The 21,545-nt window shown below is 38.6% G+C and overlaps 1 protein-coding gene across 1 annotated transcript in view; it reads left to right on the top strand.

Moving 5' to 3' along the window:
- The window catches only part of SEMA3D (semaphorin 3D), a 122,041-nt gene that overhangs the window by 20,872 nt on the left and 79,624 nt on the right, over positions 1-21,545 (top strand). Inside the window, exon 2 of the mRNA XM_018068115.2 lies at positions 7,942-8,132. Within this exon, the coding sequence (XP_017923604.1) occupies positions 8,018-8,132 (115 nt within the window). The 5' untranslated portion in view covers positions 7,942-8,017. The remainder of the gene's footprint in view (positions 1-7,941; positions 8,133-21,545) is intronic.

The following is a 21,545-nucleotide window of genomic DNA, read 5'->3' as shown; positions in this document are numbered from 1 at the left end:
ATGGTTTATATATTGAAGCTCTGTAGACTGTGCTCTACAGAGTTCACTGATAGTGCATCATATAATGAGGCCATACGTTGATGAAAGGAGTTTTAGGAAAATATGCCATTGAATATCCAGCAAACATATTTGATCAAAGCCCAGCTGCCATATGAACTGCACATTTTTTAACCGTCACTAAACTGTATTAGCCTCAATTCTTTTGAAAACTATAAGATTTGACTTTTACACAGCTGACAATCGACTAAGCAATACTGGCAGTTAATGAAACATCCTATCAGCATTAGTGAAGTAAAAAAAATCCCCAAAATGGTTAATTATATTAAGATGCCAACTACAATGTGCAGTTGCCTTAACATTTATAACATTCTGTTTTTCTCTGAGTCCCATAATCAACTTTAAGATACAGTTGGGGAATAATTTTGTTTTACTCTTAGAGTCCCACAGGCATCTATATCTATAAGATACAGCTGGTGAATCTGTGAGTGCCTGCAAGCATTTAAGCACAATTGCAAACTAGTTGGCAATACATTACTGCTTATATCAGATAAATCTAGCTACAAATTTTAGCACAATAAAGCATTGACTGTGAAATGAAATTAGCATTATAAATATAATTGTAAATGCAAATATTTGTTCTTTATTTCTTTCAATTTTGGGAAGGGTTTGTTTTGGGGTTTTTGTGGTCGAGTTTCTGATTTAGTAGAGTCTGCTGGGTTGTGATTCTATGGACGGTCTGGGTAGCTGCAGGTTCTGCCTGCATGCAAAGTTGGCTGGCTGGTTTTGCCTTTGATGCATGTATGGCTAAAATGTGTAATATACTGTTATATAGTATGTAATTAATGGAGCCATACAGCAGTAGGAGCTGGCTTAGGTTTGGGTTACTTGGATCAAGGACAGAAGAGCCCTACCTACTTGTATCTATTAGATACATCCATGCAGAGAGTTTGTTGGCTGTACCCTTTCAGAGGATACACTATTGTTTACCTTGCTGCTGTGTCATGTGTAGGAGTAAGTCAGGACTTGATACATGACAAATTTCACCAGAGTGCTGCACTATTTCCCCATCAAGCAGGGTTTTTCACAAACATGCAAAATACATGGTAGAGCAAGTGTCTGTTCAAGTAACTAATATGTAAAGCACCCTATTACCACTAGTTACTGGTAACCCCCAAAAATATCAGCCAGTTCAGACTTCTGGTGATAGAATTGTCCCTGCTAGAGGAGTCACGTTCCACTCCTGAGAAGTTAGAAGGTTTCCTATGAAAGGAAATACAGAGAACAGTTTTTCCATAGAGAAACACTGGCAAGAATTCCTGGAGATGAAAAAGAGACTGTAATCCTTCCTTTGAGTTGGCCATTGTAGATTTATGTTTCTTCCAGCAACAGAATGGTAGTTGCAGTATCAGTGGTTAGCTGGCTTGACAGTGCTGCCTGGGGTTAATTCAGGCTGCAGCTGAATAAATGCAATCTGTTAGTGCTTAAATGTCCAGGCAGGTCTCCCCAAAATGAGCATTTATTTTATCTGATGGCCATCATGACACTTTTCTGGCTTTTAAGTATTTTCCCAAAAGCAAGCCAAGGCTGTTCCACAGGCAAAGCATCCTGCAAGTGTTCTCTCCCTGTCTGCTATAGTTAGAGCTGAGCCAAGCCACCACAAGTGCTGCAGGTGGTGACAGACATTTCAGAGGAAAATTCTCTCTCTTTGAAACCCTTCAGACGTCACAGCACTCGGCAGGAAGCGGTTTCCATCTAGTCTACCTTTTCATTAATGTCTCTAGGAATTTTCATGCTACTGCCTTTTTCTTTTCTTGGATACCACAGTTACAAAACCCATCTTAGAATCACTTTTCATAGTTTGAGAGGGTTTTTTTTGGTCTGCTGGGGAAGCATGCTATACTTAAAATAATGTAACACTGAGGTTTGGCTTAGGGTTCCTTTTGATTCTTATGTGTTGCTAAATCGTGCCTTACACTGCTTTCTTCTTTGGCTTGTGTTGGGGTTTTGGTTTTTCTTTTTTTTCTTTTTTATGGTCAGATGTGTAGGGTGTTCTCATGTCATTCTAAATAAAGAGCCTATGGGAAGCTGTTATTACAGATGTAATACCTGAAGTCATAGTTCCTTCCACAAAAGAAAACAATGAAAAAAAAAAAGAAGAGAAGTATCAGAGGTGCATGTGCATCTAACTTCAGAGTGAAAGGCATGTTGATATTTCTGTGTGAAGATACAAGCTGCACATCTGACTGGTGGGATGTTTTATTCATGTGTTCACCTCCTCTTTGCAACATCATTAGCAGATGGCAAGGTGCTTTCCAACCCACCTGATCCCATCCCACCTTTTTTCACAATAAATATTGTGCTTGAGAAACAGGGAATAGAATGTAAAACTATGTGTCTGATTTTCTTCATTTTTCGGGAGACACAATATACAAAGGATTAGGGTTAAAGAGTAGCATTTGTTTTATTGTCAGTCTTGGATTTATGTGTTATATGTCTAAAAGATATAATACCACAGATAAAATTACTCACAATCACCATTACTAGTCATATATAACAAGCCTGTGTGCATGGCTGTCTATCTGCCACTTTCTGAAAGGATTAGTTCTCCGTCTATGTGAAATCTTTGGGTGTAATCCTGATCTCACTGACATTGACTTGAAAAATATCCTGGTATCTTTTGAAGGCAAAGTGCTCATTTCCTGTGTGCATAATTTTAGGTGCCCGATAGTAAATTTCATGGTCAGATAAGCTCTTCATAGCAATGTGACACAGACCACTCTCTATAAATTACCCATTCCTACCTGTATTTATCTCCAAACAGATGACATGCCTGTAAGAAATGCTTCCATCAGCAGATTGGCTTCAGAAAGATCCAGAAAACTATTAAAAATGAACAAAATAAATGAGTTTCTTCATCCTTCTTTTCTCAAATTTCACTTCCTTCATCACCATTTTTACTATAGTTTGAATTTATCTTAATGAATAAAAAATCTGCTGTAATGCTCAAAGGTATTTTCTCTCTCTATTGGAGAGCTTTATTTATTATCATATGATTCTCTGCAATAAAAACGGATTTTTTGCTGACTCTTTGTTCCCTCAGGTACATCCTCCTTGTATCTCAATCCCTTCATTTTTCTTTGCTCTATTTGACTCTTCTCAGGTGGGAATCAGAACAGCGTTTTTTCTTGCCTTCCCAATTACTGGTGTTGAATGGATAGTGTATAAATCCTGTGAGGAGCTCAGTAAAGGCAAAGCCTTTAAAGCTTTGTAAAACTCATTATAAGCTGGGTTATGCTTCATATGAGTATTTGCTAATCATCTGGGTATTTAACAATAGCAAAGGCTGTTCTATGGCAAAAACTCATCTAAACCAGAAACACTAAACCCAATGATTAAAGCAAAACAAAATTTTAAAAAAAAAAATCACCTACTGTAGGCCCTTTTATTGTACCATTGTCTTTTTATTCTGTAGTTTTTCCTGGTGTTGGGAAGTTATGTAATGCTGATCTGGGGTTTATGTAAAAAGCAGTATTTTTCAGAATCCTTGGAAAAGAACATTTCCTGCACTATAAACAGCACAAAAACTACTTAATAAAGAGGAGAATGGTGATGAATAATAACTCTTTACCAGTTCTTGGATGGAGTTAGCTTTAACTGAGATTCATAATGAAGAGAAAAGCCTCTTCTGCCAAGTAATATATCAACAGACCATCTATTAAAGGGTTACAAGAACATAGTTTCATTGTACTCTGGATGAATGTCATCTCTGTTGTTCAAGAAGTAAGTTAAGAATGTTAAGTCTAAAGATGTAATTTTATTTTTAGTCTATTTGACTTTATAAGTTATTAATCTGAGTTATGTATGCCTGTAGTTTTCTCTCTTATTAACAAAGAATATTCAATATCCAACTCATTATTATAGTACAGTTTTGGACCACATAGTAGACAACCATAGGAATTTTTCTTTTGGCATATATATGATAATTCAAAGGTGAGACATCTACAGGTATATGCATTGGACACAAATATCTGTATATTTGTAGTTAAAGAAACATGCTTTAAATTTGTATGCATATATGTAAAGGACATGTACTTAATAAAGAGATAGGAAAGAGAAAACATACTTTTCAATAATCCATAATCAATAATAATCTTTAATCAACATGAACCAATTCAAGGTTGTTCTCAATTTTCAGTTGTCACAGTTTGTAACATTGCTATGAGATTCAATAAAACTGAGCCTTATCTCTTTATTGGAATACAAAATTCTGAATTTTAAAATGACCTTGGAAAACTAGTGCTGGAAACAGGTTTTAAATTATCCTCCAATTCCATAAAGGTTTTTGTTATGGAATTAACTGAGAACTACATGAACTACTGTTAAAAAAGTGTATGTTTGTAGATGGGACACAGTCCTTTCAGCTCTGGACTTCACGACGCCAGGAGAAGTCAGAAACTACACAGTATTTGTGAATGCGAGATTTTGCACTTAGATAGGTTTGAGCTGAACGATCTGAAAAACCTCCCATTAGCACAGAGCTCCTCACTGTCTGTGTGTCTGAGAGGGCTGAAGAGCTCTGTTTATTGCCACAAAGGACCTGGAATAAATTATGTTTAGTAAATTGGCTCCAGGTTTTCTTGTTTCAGACAGTAGCTTCGGAGCAATCTGTTTTATAGGCTCCACTAAATCTGACCAATTGCAGGGAGGTGACACCTCGTTTAGGGGACGTGACATCACGCCTGTGCCAGTCAGGTCCAGCTGCCTCTCTGTGTCAGGATGGCAGGACACCAGCAGTTCAGCTTTTTGTCTTTTGGCAGTTTAACCTACAGCCCATTACAAATTTATGAGCCCCCCAGGGAGGTCCAAGCAGGATGGAGCCGGGCTCCTTGGCCCCTCTTCAGCCTCTCGCCTCCCATCCCTACGTGGGGCAAATAAAAGCTCTTTTATTCCACTGGAAATGCCCCTATTTCAGCGAGGTGTGTGCATAACTTCCTTCCACAGTCAGTCTTGCAGGTGATAATTAACACAGTGCAGATATTTCCTAGCTGAAGCCAAGGTGGGAAAGCAGCTTTAGCCTCAGCAGTTTTCTTTTCAGACTCTTTTTCCTCATTTATTTTGGGACTGTTCACGATGAGGAAGTTTTAGAACATGCTGGTGCTTAGCAAAAGTATTGAAGAACTAAAGGAAACTATAATTTTTCCTTCCATGACAGAACTCTTCTTACTTTTCAGGGGAGGAAAGAATGGGGGAGTCAGATTTGCTTTTAGGTTTTATATTTTATTTCTGCTCAGGAGTCTGCTTCTGAGCAATGTGACTGTGGGTCTTTTAAGCATAGGACACTGATTAACATTACATGTGTTACAGAGGAAGGATATTTCCCCAAGATTAATGGCAATTTAGTTGCTCTGAAGTTCATTAACCTGAGCTACTCATTAGACTGTTGGAAAGACTCTGTGTAGAAGCTGAAATTGTATTAGAGGATCATCATAAACTAAAAATATATGTGAAAATCTGACCAGATTGCAGTGAATTTAAGACAGGACAGTGTTGGCTTGAGCTCACAGAGCAGCTGCCTCCAGTACAAACTAACCGCCTTGTGACAGCAAATGGTTTTTCACAGACATTATTCAAATAAAAGGGGAAGGGGGGAAAAATAAGGAAGGTTCCCATTAGCAAAAGAAAACTACATGAAAAAATGAGGTTGGGGGTGTGGCCAAGGCCCAAGTTCAGCAAAAGACAGTGCATTCCAGCAACTGGTGTTTCGTTTTTTTCTGTAAGTGCCAAATTTAGTCCTGATTCTTCACTGTATTTTGCCTCAGGAAAATGAGCCCCAAATCCTTTGGTGAGACCCCTGTTGGCTGAGGCCCAGACCCTCAGGCCATGAGTTCTCAACATATTTGCTGTGAGACTGGCTCCTTCTTAATTGCTTTTTTGTGAAGTATGGTTTGTCACTATCATCCTACTGGAGAGGAACAGGGCTGGTGTCTCATCTTTTTACAATCTTCCCCTTCCTCCCTCCCCTTCTTTTCCCCTTCTTACCTCTAAATAAATTTCTTTAGGGTGATATAACCCAAGATAGTCTAATCAACAGTAGTCCTTCAAGGTCCACCCTCAAATAGATGTATTGGCACAGAAGGAATAAGGATCTTCTCTTAGGATCCAATACTGTAATAAAGGGAAGGGAAGGGAAAGATGAAGCAGAAGCATTTCACATTTGTTTTATTTTCTTTCCATGTCATCTCATGAAGATGTAGTGACATTCAGACACTGGATGTGAGTGTTGGGGAAGGGACTGAGAAGAAAGAAGCTCAGAGTTCTGCAATAGGAATGATGCTTTGGGGTTTTTAGGAATTATTTCCCTCTGTCTCTTTCCCTGCCATGCCCTTCCTGCACCCTTTGATATTGACAGGTGGTCTGGAGGCTCAGAAAGACTGAGCTTCATCTGAGAGAGATCTCCTGTGGTGGAGAGAACTGAAGGGGTTCCCTCTCCGTCCTTTCATGCTAGGAAGGATGGACTGTCTGCATCACAAGGTGCCAAGTTGATTCTGGGTGCTCTGACACCAGCACTGCAGCGAGCTGAGTGTCAGACCAGGGGAGAGGCTCAGGGGCCACGAGCCCCTGCACCTCTCATGGGCTTACAAGAAACCTCTCCTTTGATGTCCATGCAAGTGCTGGTTGATGTGGGCATTAGGATTAGTCTTTTAATCAAGCAGTTCCAGTACCTTTCACAAAAGAATTTTCATGGCAAGTCATGGGCCATTAATCTCTCCACTAACCATAACATTTCCTTACTCCTTGCTTTACGGCATTACTCAAACACTGACATTTGTCATTTCACCAACCATCTCCCTTGACCTCTGGCATCATGCACTTGCAGGGGGAAGGATCTGGTCTCACAAATATTTTCATACTCTGATCTCTGTGATTTATTAACCATCAAGTTCTGCATTCAGAACTCAGGATGCCATTTCAAATGATTTCATGTGCAAAACTGGAGTTATTGGGCAAAAGAGATACCTGATAACTAGGTACAAATGGGACACCAGGGTTGCTGTTGCTTTTTTCAACTAAAAAATTTGTAGTGGCTGTGTGACCTTGAGAAAATAGGTTCACTGCAGCTTTATGATTCCGTTTTTGCATAGGGAAAATAAGGACAGTGATAATTGCTTTCATTTGTAAAACACTTCAAGATTTATGGAATATGAATGACTGTTATTAAGTGAAAAGTGTTGCAAAGCTGGCTAAGTTGCACGCTGTGCTAATGAAGTCCCATATCAGCCTATTGACCTCTGTATGAAACACTCATTAAAGTTTATAGGACATTTTGGTGAATGAGTTGAGGCAGTTATTCTGCTGGAAATACTATACTGAAAGCACTTTTAAATCTGCCATCCACGTTGACTTTTTTTCTCTATTAAAATAAAACACAACTGCTTGCTCTATACAATTTTCTTAGTTTATTTATGAAAGTTTATGATGAGAATGTACTCACTGTTAACTCAGTTTGTACCCCCATGGTATCTGAGATATTATGGTTCATTCTAGCCATAGCATAAATATAAAGTAGCTGTTGTACTGAGATTAAGAAAGTTATAAAACATTAAGATATCCAGTGGAGCAGTATGAACTAACAAGTTACATGGTCACTTTTGAGCGGAAAATATTCTTTTTATGGATACTGCATTAATTTAATTTGTGCTTGAACTTCAGCCGTGCTAGACACTGGTGTTTGAAAAATTTACATATTTTTCCAGTGTCAAAATGTGCAAATTTAGTATTAAAGAAACAGATTTAGAACATTTTTATTTATATTAGATGAACTAATACTTCTGTAACGAAGATACTAAATCAGTTACTCTTTAAAGATAGGTCTGGCTTGCTCACAGAATTATTGTTTATAGAAAAATGGAGATCTACAGATGTTTTCTTTTTTTCTTCCAGATTAAACTTGGATTGTTTGAAAAGTGGGAAGATATTTCACCATAGTGCAAAAGAAGGTACAGAAGAAGGGAGCAGAATGAGAGCTTTGCAAGCGCCACATGCCTGCAGTCTACTATCTTTAGTGATGCTGTTCCTTCCAGTCATTGGAACGTCAAAACAAAACATCCCGAGACTGAAGCTTTCCTATAAAGGTAAACTTTTCAGTAGTTTTTCTGATTCTGCCACTTTTGTTTTGATGTGATGTTGCCAGCAGTTCATTTGTATTATTAATCAGGAAAGCAAAACACTGTCCCTACAGTTCCCAGAAATACATAATATAAGCCTTAAAGATGGATGAATTCTGCCTAGGGACAGTATTAAATTCTCTTTTTAGTGTATGTGTAGGGGCACATGTTTCTGAAATATAACTGGCTTTTTAAACCATTATTTCTATTTGTTCCAAGAGGATGTTAACATACTATACATAAATTAGAGGGGAGTCACTGCCTAAACATAAGCTTCTAGTGCTACTTGAAACATCCTGAGGCCCATTGGAGACATTCCCATGTGGCTGGTGGAGATGAGGTGGGACATGGAGAACATTCACACCTTCCTCGAGCATCAGAGACAGTTGAGGGAGCTGCCACAAGTGTTTCAAAGGACGGTGTAATTTATTTTTGTAATAATTTTTTTGTATTCTTGATATGCATTTTTCTTTTTCCTTACTTCTTTGAGTCACAAAAGTGTGTTTATCTGTGGAATTTCTTAGTCTTGTGTGTGGTTCTTGTGGAGAATGTTAGAGGCTGAGGGGTTTAAACAGATGTATTTATGTATTAATGGACAATTTTTTATAGAGGTTAGATTTCTTGTTGCTTAGAAAGTACAGCACACCACAGGCACAGAGATATGTCACTGATATTGTCTTCTTTAACCCAAACAAATGCTTCCCAGTTAGTTATGTTTCAGCTATGTCAGCACCCTGCCCTTATGGGAGCTATTTCTGCTCTGTTTTTCAAACTTACGTCTTCCTATGCATTGCAGAATTACACTCGTGATGGTGTGATGGGACAGGCTGTAAAACCTTTGTCAGGGCTTATGATATGTTTATCATGAGTTTAACACGCTGAGGAATTTATTGAGTAAGCAGAGTGACATGCTATTTATTTACAAGCTTCTCTTTTGCTAGATGTGTATGCCACTGTGCTTTTGCTATTCCACTGTGTATGGATGTGTTTGGATGTGTTTCTGTGAGAGAGACAGAGGAAGCGAGATCAAGGGATCTTGACAACATTTTTATAAATTCAGGAAACAGTTGCACTCGCGGAGGCCAATGAATACAGAAACTGAAAGAACATGACATGAGTTATGAAAGTTAGCAATAAACCCCTCCTAACATACAACCAGCCTTGTCACAGCCAGGCCTTTTGAGATAATTCCCCAAAGCAGCATATACCATATGGCAATGGCATTTATTGTGGATTTGACACTCACGATTAGCGAATTCCTCTAAACTTCAAAAGCAGACAGCCTTTGGCAAAATCCTGATGGATGCATTTGGCAGGTAAGGATGGGAGGAGAAAGAAAAATTATTGAGGTCAACACAGGGAAAAAAGAAATGACTGAAATCTTAGTTTAAAATAGTGGCAGAGACCTGCTGGGAGTGGTTGGGAAAATGCCTGAGCTCGTTTAAAAAGACAATGAGTGGATGATTGATATTTAGACCCTGACCCAAACTTTTATTAGCAACTTTATAAACCTTTCAGTTTGGCTTGAGGGATACAGTTTCCTGTCCAAGCTTATCCACCTATATTCCTGCAGGGGGGGGAAAATCAACAACAGATACAGATAGAAAATCGTACATAAATCTTAATTTGGAAAGCAGTGATGGAACTGAAAATCCAGAAGAAAGAGAATTATCAGAATTTATTGTGCCTTCTCTTAATTTTTTGGGGGGGGAACGGGATGTATTTTTCTTTTTCCACATGGAAGAAAAACATTATTACAGTTTTTTTATACTTATGTATTGTAAATGTTGTCAGTATGGCTTATTGTAATTAAATCATATTTTTGTTGTTGATAACATCATGTCAGATCTCCTGACCATTAATTATAGTTGGAATTAAGTCTACATTCCTCCCCCAAGTATTTCAGCTAGAATAATTCCAAGGTTTCTGAGAATTAGATGTAGGAGAAATGAACTGTCTTGCCAGTTCTCATAAAATTGTTACAAGTAACGTCACTGACAAGTCCTGGCATCTCTGTTCTTTGGAACTAAGATTTGAAATATCATAAGGAGGAGCATACAGGGCTCTTTTCCTTCTTTATGGAAAACTGACCAAGACTGGACACATCAGGATCAGGCAGCTTCAAAGACCTGGTCACACGTGTCTTTGAAGAGAAGAGTTCATCCCCTTCTAGGAGAAATGTGTTTATGGGATGGCATAGCTCCATCTTCCCAGAAGAACTGAGCATTCACTGGGGCAGGAAAGCTGGAAGCAAGTAGGACTTTGCTCTGTAGTTACTGTGTCTCCCAGCCCAGCACACCTCAGCTGAGGGCTGGGAAACTGCTTCTTCCCAAGCCCTGTAGCACTAAGGAGAAGAAAGGGAATGCCAGGTGATGAATGCTGAGGGTGCAGAAGCATGGGGGACAAAAAGAGATAAATAAAAAGAGGGAATGGTATTAAAGGAACACAGAGGAAAGAGAGAGAGACAATAAGTCAGTGGTGGATCAAGGAAGAGGGAGACGAGACGGTAGGGTAGCTAAAAGAAGTGTCTATAACCACGGGAGTGCTTCAATAAACCACAGTGCATCACAGCTCCTTCACATTCAGACAGCAATTAAAATTTTAGAGCTTCTCTGAATGGTAGATGTAGGGTTTTGTCTTCTGTGAAATAACTTAAGGGGTGGAAATCTGTGCTTAAAATGTTAAGATACAGATATTCCAGTGAAGGAATTAATATAATGTCATATGATAGATTTCAGTTATTGTTTGCCTCAGTTCTAAAAATGTATTTTAAAAAAAATTGTGCACATATACAACTAAAATTACATGCAATTAAATTAAAATATTTTGTAGTACATGTATTTTCCACCTTTGTTAATGTGATCTTTAATCACATACCTCAGCCCACATTTTCCCTGTTCCATTAATTGAATAATTCTTCAATATTTCTTTTTATCTTCTTCACTTAGTCTTTAGCTTTTAGGTACTGGTTCATGTCATTGATATCTCAGAAATTATGACTGTACTTGTGATATTTCTAGGGTGTTTTCACTGCATAGACCTTAATTAATCTATATCTCTTAAACACTTTTACAAGATTGTGAGATATTCTTATTATATTTATGTTATGTTTAATATTAGGAGAAGGTAACAAATTGTCTTCTAATAGAAGATTACTATCTTTAGAAAATCAGGGGATGATTTTTCAGTAGTATTCCATATTTTAATGGTCTTTCTATAGTCCTGCATTCAGTGTCAGAGCAACAGTGTGTATTTATCAGTAATTGTCATGTAGCTGGAGATACCGTGTGACCTTCATGCAAATTGTAGAACTCCCCAAGCACAGAAGTGACATTCAGCTTCCCTAAGCAACACATCCTCATTGTCTGCTACCTCATTTAATATCCTCATTCTGACCTCTACAACAAATGCAGAAGATTTTCATAAACCAGTCTCATTCATTAATGTCATTTACAGGAGAACATCAGTTCTGTTACTAAAGAACAGGAGGATCTGTGTCCTAATTTACACCTGTGGACATGTTTAATTCATACAGTATAGACAGTCTTATTTATGTCTATCTTTTGAGTAATAATCTTTGTTAATTCACTGACAGGTACTTTCATACAGATTTTGTGTGTGTGTTTCTACGTTTTACTTTATAGGGAGAGGCAGCGAATAGCCAGACCAGAAGGCTGATTGTCTTCTAGAAAGAAAAGAAATAAAATTCAACTTCTTTCAATTTGTGGTTATCTTAAAATTTCCCAGTAGAAATGCAGATTCCTAACAGCAAATTTAACCTGTTGATTCACTTTACTTTGCTGCTTTTCATGAATGTCTTAATAAGTGTAGTTGTGTTCTCAATGAATGCATTTATATTACCCAAGTGTGCACCCTGGTTTCTTGGCTGGAAGGGATGCCCTAGCCCAGGTTTGGATATTGTCACAGTGACCTATCCACACTGACATCCACAAACATATATCATTCCCATGTGGGAATGTGGCCATGTCCCAGAGTGAGCCATGCTTGCTGGGAGCAGTGGTGAGTTGGCCAGAGGACCAGGATCCTGCATTGTGACACAGTACATAGGAATAGGCACCACTGAAGGCAACCTTTGGCTTTTAAAACAGGACTTACTTAACACTGTTAAAAACAACTATGGTAGTAATTTAAATATAATAAACAAGAACATTATTTTCAACTGGTTTGTTCTTCTCCATATTGAATGAATTAAGCTGCAGTCTCACTCCCACTAAAGTCATGGCAAGAACTTTGCCACTGAAGTAAATTGAAGCAGGATCAAATTTACACTCCTTGTCTCTTTTTTAACCTTAAATAAGTAAACTAAAGACAGGCAGTTCTTTCTCCTCTGCTGAAGGATGACAATGCTAAATCATCAGTTCCATGTGGAAAATAGCCCCATTTAAGGATTGTTTAGTTTCATGCAGTGTTTTGTACATAGAATTTTCTTCCCTCTAAGAATTTCCCCCTAACAGTGATCCATTCTTACAACATGGTGAAAAAGCAGAGGAGAACATTTTGGTGGCAGGAATTCTTTTGAGAACTTGATTGGATGAGTACACTTCCTTAATGTTCTAAAAATGATCCTTTGAATATGCTACTTTAAAATGTCAAGCATCCTGTTCTCTGTATAGTTTTTGCTTTAAACTTGTTTTATTTTATAACTGATGAGATGCTTAACTGTTGCATCGGAGCTGTTAGTTTGTTCTGTTTCAGTGTAGCTGGCTTATTTCCACGTCATGCATTGTTTCATTATACATATAAAACATAGTTACAATTGTACAGCTCCATGAGCCTCACTTAAACTATCTGTGACACTGCAGCAACCCCAGTACCCCAACGGGGTGTTGCACAACTATGAATGGTTGGAACTAGTGGTGTACAAATAAGCCTAGAAATGAGCTTGCATTTTGCAGCTGTGCTTGCTCTACAGGAAGAAAAACTAAAACCAACAAAAACCTGCTCTTGTGGCAATATCAGCAGCTGTAAATCTGAATGCTCATGAAGATCAAGCAAAGTGGGCTGAGTGAGGAAGTGGTGCTTTTCTTTAGTCCCTTGTTTGCTGTTAGATTCATTTTTGATGATTTGTTATTTCTCAGAAAAATCTGTCTCAGACTGTTTTGCAGAGAAACAAAATGTTTATGTGAGAGCGAAGATCCCAGTTTTGGATGATTGTCTAGTTATGCAAAAGACTTTGTCTGTTTTGTCTCAAAAATGCTTTCTGGAGGCAACGATCATTGAGACTTACAATGTACCCTGGCTTGAAGATGGATGGGGCACTGCTGTCCATGTGAGGAAAGACTTTTGTATGTTCTGTAGACTAAGTATAAACTTGAAGGCATTTATAACAATTTAGTAATGGGAAAAACAGCAAGTTTCTTACAGAATTTTTTTTCCTTTCTTACACTAGTGAACTTGAAGGTCAGATCCAACCATATGTTGCATTTTCTGTCATATAATTATCATATATATATAATGTCCTGGAGAGCAGCCTCCAGTCAGTGACATCAACAGTTTATATAGCAGTTGAACTAAGAATAACCTTAGAGAATTGACCCGTATCAACCTCTTAACAGTGTAAACAGCCTGTAGTTCACAACAGTTTTCATTTTTTCATGATCACAATAGGGCCTCAATTGGATAAAAAAAGAATTGTGTTCACAAAATACCAAACTATTCTGCTGAATCTTGACTTTATTAAATCTCAAAAGATGAAAGAAAAAACCACAAAAAGGAAAAATGATTGGTCCCTTGCAAAAAGGAGGATGGGACAGAAGAATGTGGGGAAGACACATGATCAGTGGCATCAGCTCTGAAGAGGCTTCTTTCAAAAATCTATTTTTTAATTGCATGTTTACTAACGACATCTGTTAAGTAAATCCAACTCAGATGAGTTTCAAAATTCCCAACCCTGTTCTCTTTCTATGCACTAATTTGAGGGCATGATCCTCCTGACGTCAGTGTCAGTCTAGCAGTGGACATCTGTGGTCACCACGCAGGTCCTCCTCGAGTCACATCCTATTTCCCTTTCCTCCCTACCGATTTCCGCTGTTCCACTTATATCTGAGTTCCTCACAGAGCGGCTGAGGGATTAAGGGGAGGAGGACTGTTCTGTACTCAGAGTCCTTTGGACATAAATATACAAAGAGATAGCAGAAAGAGACAAAATTTCCTTTATCATGCCAGTGCACTGTCGGAGGAGTCAGAAGGATTGTGTAGCTCTGCTTAACAGAGACATTTCAACAAGGATGGGAGTGACAGAGATACCTTTTTTGAGAAAATAGACAATCTACTTTGTGATCCAAATCCTGGCTGTCCCAAAATGATTTGCCATTGAACCATAGAGTTTGGCAGCCGAGAGGTTACTGAAGACACTGAAATTTTGTGTTTAATTTATCTGGCACGATTAGAGTGACTTTACAAATTCTCTGCATCATCCATGCACTCTGGATTTTCTTGAAAAATATATCTCATTAAATATGTAACACAACCTTAGCCTATATGACATAATGGATATAAATATTAATAATAAAAAATAACCTGACTACAATATGAAATAAAAGCTTATAACTATATGCTAGAGCATCCACAGGTCATGTCACCCAATTTTATATTTGAAATTAAATTGGGAGGGGCTTCTGCCTGCCTTGTAAAGGAAACCTCTGAGGGCCCATTCCAGATCTACTGATGAGTGTGCACTCCTAGGAGCTGGAACTTTGAACCTGCTTTCATGTTGCTCTGGAACTAATATGCTGCAGCACATGGTTTCCTTGTGCAGACACACAAGGTCTGAGATCTGTTGTCCTGTTGCTTTTAGTAACTACACTGCTGTTACAATTTTACCCAAGTCTACAGGGCATATACTGGGTCCACTTGAACATCTGCAGGTGGGACTCTGAATCTGATAGAGGTTGCTTGGCACATCTCCAAGACAAAAATCTAGCTTATTAGGGAATTAATGCTGATATTCAATGAGCCCTGCTTTTAATGGCTTTATAAGAACTTAATTCATGTCAATATCAGAAAGCATAACCGATAATTCTAATTCATTTTACCATAGGAAAATATATAGCCTAATTATATTTGCCATAGTAAATCTAGTTTACCATAGTAAATATGTAGTCTAGTTCAAGGTATTAGAATGGGAATTGGGTTTATTTTCATTGCTCCGAGGCGTTCTTTACTATTGCCAGTGCAAAACTGTTTTGCAAACCTACCTTTGTTTTAGCCAATTTAGCTACCTTGTTCTACTTGCTGGCTCGCTTGCTTTTTGATAATATAAATATATATGTGTATGTGTGTAAAACAGGGGTAAAAAAAGAAAAATAATAAAAAGAGAAAAGTCTCAAAGCCTTTTGAAATTTCCTGAAAACAGTTATTTTTTATATTTAAACCACATTTTCTTAGAGAATGTCCATCTGATGCAGGTATCTGAAATAATGACTAAGTGACTTAAACGGTGATTCCCTACAGCAGTCACGTGTCTGTACTGCACTTCTGTAGCACTTCAGAGCAGGGCTACTAATTTTGCTTTGTTAACCAGAAGTCATGATGGTAGAAACATCTAAAATATGAATTAATCCTCCCACTCTCTTCTTACAAAAGTTCCCCTTCCTCATTCAGAGCATGGGAAAGAAAGCTTATCTGGCCCACGTCAGAGAGGGAACCTCCCTGTGGGGACAGGAACAAGCAGTTATATGCAGGGAGAGCAAGTAGGAACCTCCTAAAGCAGGTTTGCTGCCAACAGCAGAAATCTCTGTTGCACTGACAGGTAAATTTGCTTGCAGAGGTCTCTGGCCTTTGCCTCCTTTCCTGTGCAGGCACTGCTCCCTCCACAGTCCCTTCAGCCCAGCCAAATACTGTCTTTGCTCCCCAGGTAGCAAGTCACATTGGTGAGCTGATTATTGTTTCCCAGACCTGGTTTCACCTCCTTTACTGTTTCTGCTCTGCCTGCATGTCCATCTGAATGTATCTTGGTTGAGTCAAGAAACTAGAAGAGCTTTTCGAAGCCAGTTCTGAGGAAATGCCCTTGCTCTCAGGGGAACAGTGTGAAGGGCACTGAGAGGGCATCAGCACTTAGGAGATGTTACAGGCTCTCTCAGACGGTGGTTTCATGGCAACTGAGCCAACATTACAACATGATGCTTCTGGACTGAGTACAACTGCTCCCTTCTCCCCAGATACACTCCCTTCTCCCCATACCCATTCTTTCCCCCCTCATCTGCTCCCTGGTGCATAGACCTGCCCTTGCTTGTACACTATCTCCAGCTCTCCTCAGCCCCTTTCACAAGAGTATGTACCATTAGGACTTTATGTCTTATTTAGTTTTACAGACTGACCATGCAGCTTGTGTGGCCTCTGTAGCAATGCTAGAAATCAGGGAGAAGTATAGTCCCCATGGCTTCTTGCTATACACCCAGGGCTAGATTTTCCACTGATAAAATTGTTGCAGGTGGTTAAACTGACGGTCTGGCTCTGAGTTTTGATGCAAGTGCAAGTGCATTGTGGAGCATGCAGAGGAAAGGGAAGGGTGGAATGTACAGCTATTCAGTGTTTCCATAAAAATTGTGTTACTCAGGTGCTGGTTATAACTGGTGTGTAGTATACAATGACATTGGTGTGGAAATCACAAATAGCATTCAATAATAGCAATGATAGACTACAAATCTGGATTTTTTCTGTCACTGAACTGTTCTCTTAAGTCTTGAAAATGGAGGCACTTATGAAGTAACTGAGCAAGTACATCTATTTGGTATTAACTCTCCATTGTCCATTCACCTTCTTCAGGAATAACTCACAGTGCCCTGTGTCTCTCAGCCTGTTAGTATCAATATTATTGTGTTTTTCAGGCCCGTGAAATTGGACCTTGGTATTACACCAGAGCTGTTCATGCCACTACAGTTCAAAGTCTCCCACTTTTTTGTATGAGAATCTTTCTACTTTGTTATGAACATTACCCTCATTAGGAAGCTGACATACATTTGAACACAGTGAGAAAAATGTTAAAGTGGAAGTATTGTTAAGATATCTGACCAATTTAAAAACATCTTTCATCTATAACAGCTGTAGGCTGAATGGAGCAAGTCCTGGTGTCAGATGTACAGTCTGAAAGCAGGTTTGAGTAAAATGAATCCTACGAAGAGAACTGTCAGCACTTGTCAGTAGTGTCAGAAGAGCTGTTAGTCAGATCTGAGTTTCTGTAGCCAACTGTACCTTGGGTTTACTCCTTACAGGTTTAAATCCTGGACACTGAAATCCCCAACAAAATTCTCATTTGCTCCAAGTGTGAAGCAAAGTCAATTTATCTTACTTCCTACTTCCTTCATCAACGAAGCCCAAATGGAATAAGAATTTAAAACTGTCATGTTTTGTACAGCTGCTACCAGAGAGGATGAGCAGAAGTAGCAGGACAGCCTGCTGCTGTTTTATCTGTCCACAGACAAATGGGCCATAAAGTGTAGCAAAATTCTCTGTCTTGCCTCAAGGTGACGTGTTTATCTCTAGAGAACGCTCAATTTCAGAATTCCTTCTGAAGATGCAGTTAGTTGAAAAGTGCAGGTGCAGGTGCTTGCAAATACTCTAACCATTTGTGCATCATTCTGAAGGAAATAAAAGTCTGAAATGAAGGATTGCTCGTGTTTTGAAGGCAAGGGGCAATATAATGATGGGAATTTGTTCTGAACAAATACATCTGAGGTCAACTGGATCTTTTAAATTCAGAATACTTTAGGAATTCTCTAAATGGCTGTATTTATGCTATATTGACATATATGAAATATGGTTCAGAATTTCTACAATATCCATGTAAGTCTTCATGGGTATTCTCCAGCAGTGAAAGGACTTGCTCCTACCTAGAGGAAAGTGATGTGACATTTGTTTTTTACTGTATATAAAAATTATGCAGCCTTTATATTCAATCTTATTTCCAAGCTGTTTTCAATAGTTAGTAAATAACTACCCAAACATGATTCATCACCACTTTGTAGCTTGTGTTGTCATTTGTGTCAGTAAGAAAGCGGAGTGCACTACTGTCATTCCAGTCTGGAATATTTTACAGATATTTTCCTAATGATGCAGTGAAACAAATGACTGCACAAGGCAGCAGGCAGGGCTCATTCCCACTTGTGCATTTCAGTCATGAGGCAGCTTTTTCTCTCACTGTTGTAACTGTTCCAGTTGTTTTTTTTTTACTGAGAAATTCTGTAAGTATTAAGCAAGAGATGACAAATTTCCACTTGGGATGGTCACTTCAGAGATCATTCCTTCCGAATAAGAATGAAATGGGAAGTGGAGAGCAGTCTCAGTCATCATCTTTCAAGTATGTGGAGGATCAAGTCTATATTTTGGCAAGTGACACCCTTGCAAAGTCCCATGCTTTGCATGACTCTAAGCAGTGAAAGTGCTTTAGAGCATTTGCACAAACATATCATTTATCCTTCCTCGGATCAAATTCCCATGGCTGGAGATGTAAAGGAATTTTCCCTCATATTCTGCATCTTATTTACTCATGTCCCACAGGCGAGCACTATGGTATGACTGGAAGCTTGTCATCACAAGAGATTTAGAAGTAACACAGTGATATGGATTGCTGAAACACAGTAGCCTGTGAAATTCATGAGTCTCTCCTGTTTATTCATATTAATGCCTGTGAATGATTAATCAGGTGATATTGTGATCCTATATTCATCTACTTCCCTTCATCCTGTCTACTAATTGGGACACAGTTGTGAAATAGGGATTTCTAAGACATTTATTATTATATACAGTGGATCAGATAACCTAGTAATGCAGCCAGCTCTTCCATAATGGGTGGAGAAAAGAAAGGCAATTACTCAGAAATTATGTGCTCCAGCAATGCTCAGCTGATAAACAGTATTTAAGAATTTTAATAGCCCAAGGGAGATAAAACCTCCTATTGTGCTGTGGCCAGCGTCAGAGAACCTCTTGCCAATAAACAGCTCTATCATATTCAGTATTGACAATCTCCAGTCAAAAAAAAAAACAAGGGAGGAAGTTTGTACCAGGGATGACATCTAATGAAGACACATCTACATCACACACAAAATATTCATAGTGAGTTTCTCTCAAAATGGCTGCTCTGTAAGAGAAAACCTAGTTACTACATGTGCCAGGAGTGAAAGAACCCAGTTACAACAAACGTCAGAAGCAGTACATCTTTATGTCTTATTGGGTAAAAGCACACTAGTGGGGTGAGCTAAGCTTCAGAAGATGTGTTTCTTTTTCCTTCTTAAAAAAATTGTATTTCTTTATTACGCTGGCTTGGTCATTCTTCAGCCAGGCTGTTCATCACCCAGCTCTAGTGTAAGAAGCAGTTTGGAGGGAACCGAGTTTTTTATAGTACCATGGTAACCATAAGTTGCTCCTAAGTGATCTCACTGTCAATTAATAACCAGATCTTTTAAAGTGTTACTAATTTAGAAAATAAACCCTGACATCTTTGTCTTCGGAAAAGATATGTGAGAAAGATCATTACTGGTGTAAAGCAGTGTAGTGCTTAACACTGGATTTAATTTTTCAATGTGAAGTAAGATGTTTTTCCAAAGTACTGCCAAATAAATCTCACCTAAGGGAATAGGAGCTGTGATAGAGCTGCAATTTGTTTTCAGATTTTATTGTGACAACATTCTGCAGTGAGCCAGACAAAACCACACAAACTTAAGTAGAAATAGCTGAGCCAAAAAATAATTGTCATAATTATACGCCAGGTAGTCAGATTAATAATGATAAAATATTTTTCTCCCACAATGCTGTTTACTAGCCAGCAACAGAACTTAATCTTTGCTTTGCTTGTCACATGGTTTATGAGAGACCTTGGAGAAAAATATTTGTGTGTTTGGGTTTTTTTTTGTTTGTTTTGGTTTTTTTTGTTGTTGTTTGTTTTTTTTTGTTTTTCATTTCATTCAGGACATTTTCTGCAAAACACTTGCCCTAATTTTTGTCATGATCAGGAAGTGTAAATAACTTGTGCTATAAGTCTGGCTCCTCTAGCAGGAAGGCTACATTGTCCATCCAGTGCCAGAAAGGTGGAAATACTCTTAATTTTATGTTCAGTTAAATATAGGATTTACCTTTCTGTTTGAAGTTTTCTGAATCATTTAGCTTGGAGAGTTTTCTTGTGGAAGAACTGATTCACATGTTTATTTTTTTCCCTCAAATTAGCGACTCCCCAACAAGACTTAACTCTCCTTGTGCTCTTTTCTGTATGGTGTGTCCTCATCCAGAATTACCATGGTATTCATTAAGCAAAATGGTACAGACTTTTTACTTTGCAGCCTTTTAGCTTTTTTACAGAAGTAAAATTCTTTCATTAGTTTCATAGAGTAACATGTTTTTTCTTAATTATCTTTTGGAAGAGATTTGAAGCCACTATTAATTCACAGTAAAACTTAAGTGTCAAAGTGTGTTTTTAATAGGGATCTTAAAAATGTTACTACCGGACGTTCCTTTTAATATATCATCTCCATTTAATTGAAATAATGATCTTTGAAGATCCCTTGATTGCCTGGAGGAGGAGGCCCATGTGGACTATGTGAAGTTCAACAAGGCCAAGTGCAAGATCCGGTACCTAGTTCGTGGCAATCCTAAATATCAACACAGACTGGGAGATGAAGAGATTGAGTGATGAATAGACCGAGTGCAGTCCTGTAGACATGGACTTGGGCATACTGGTAGATGAAAAACTGGATATGAGCCAGCAATGTGTGCTCACAGCCCAGAAAGCCAACTGTATCCTGGGCTGTACCACAAGAAACACGGCCAGTAGGTTGAGGGAGAGTATTCTGCCTTTCTAGTCTGCTCTGGTGAGACCCCAATTGCAGTACTACACTCAGTTTTGGGGTACTCGGTTCAAGAAAGACATGGACCTGTTGGAATGAGTCTGGAGGAGGGCCATGAAAATGATCAGAGGGCTTTAGCACCTTACCTGTGACGACAGGCTGAGAGAGTTGGGGCTCATCAGCCTGGAGAAGAGAAGGCTCTGAAAAGACCTTATTGTGACCTTTCAATATATAAAGGGGTCTTATAAAAAGATGAAGGAAGACTTTTTACCAAAGCCTGTAGAGAGAGAACAAGACGCAGTAGTTTTAAATTGAAAGAGAGTGGATTGAAATTGGACATAAGGAAGCATTTTTTATGATGAGGTGGTGAGGCACTGGCACAGGTTGCCCAGAGAAGTTATGGATGCCCCATCCATGGAATTGTTCAAGACCATGTCAGATGGGGCTTTGAGCTACCTGATTTAGTGAGAGATGCTCCTCCTCATAGTGAGGGGGTTGAACTGGATGATCTTCAAATGTCCCTTCCAACTTGAAGCATTCTATGGGTCTCTGATGTCTGCCACTTCTCACCACTGTTTCCTGC

The sequence above is a fragment of the Manacus vitellinus genome, unplaced genomic scaffold, assembly GCF_001715985.3.
Source record: "Manacus vitellinus isolate BGI_N305 unplaced genomic scaffold, ASM171598v3 scaffold_13_pilon, whole genome shotgun sequence".
NCBI classification, from domain to species: domain Eukaryota; kingdom Metazoa; phylum Chordata; class Aves; order Passeriformes; family Pipridae; genus Manacus; species Manacus vitellinus.
The sequence above is the reverse complement of the archived record's forward strand: the minus strand, read 5'-3'. Positions and strand labels throughout refer to the sequence as shown.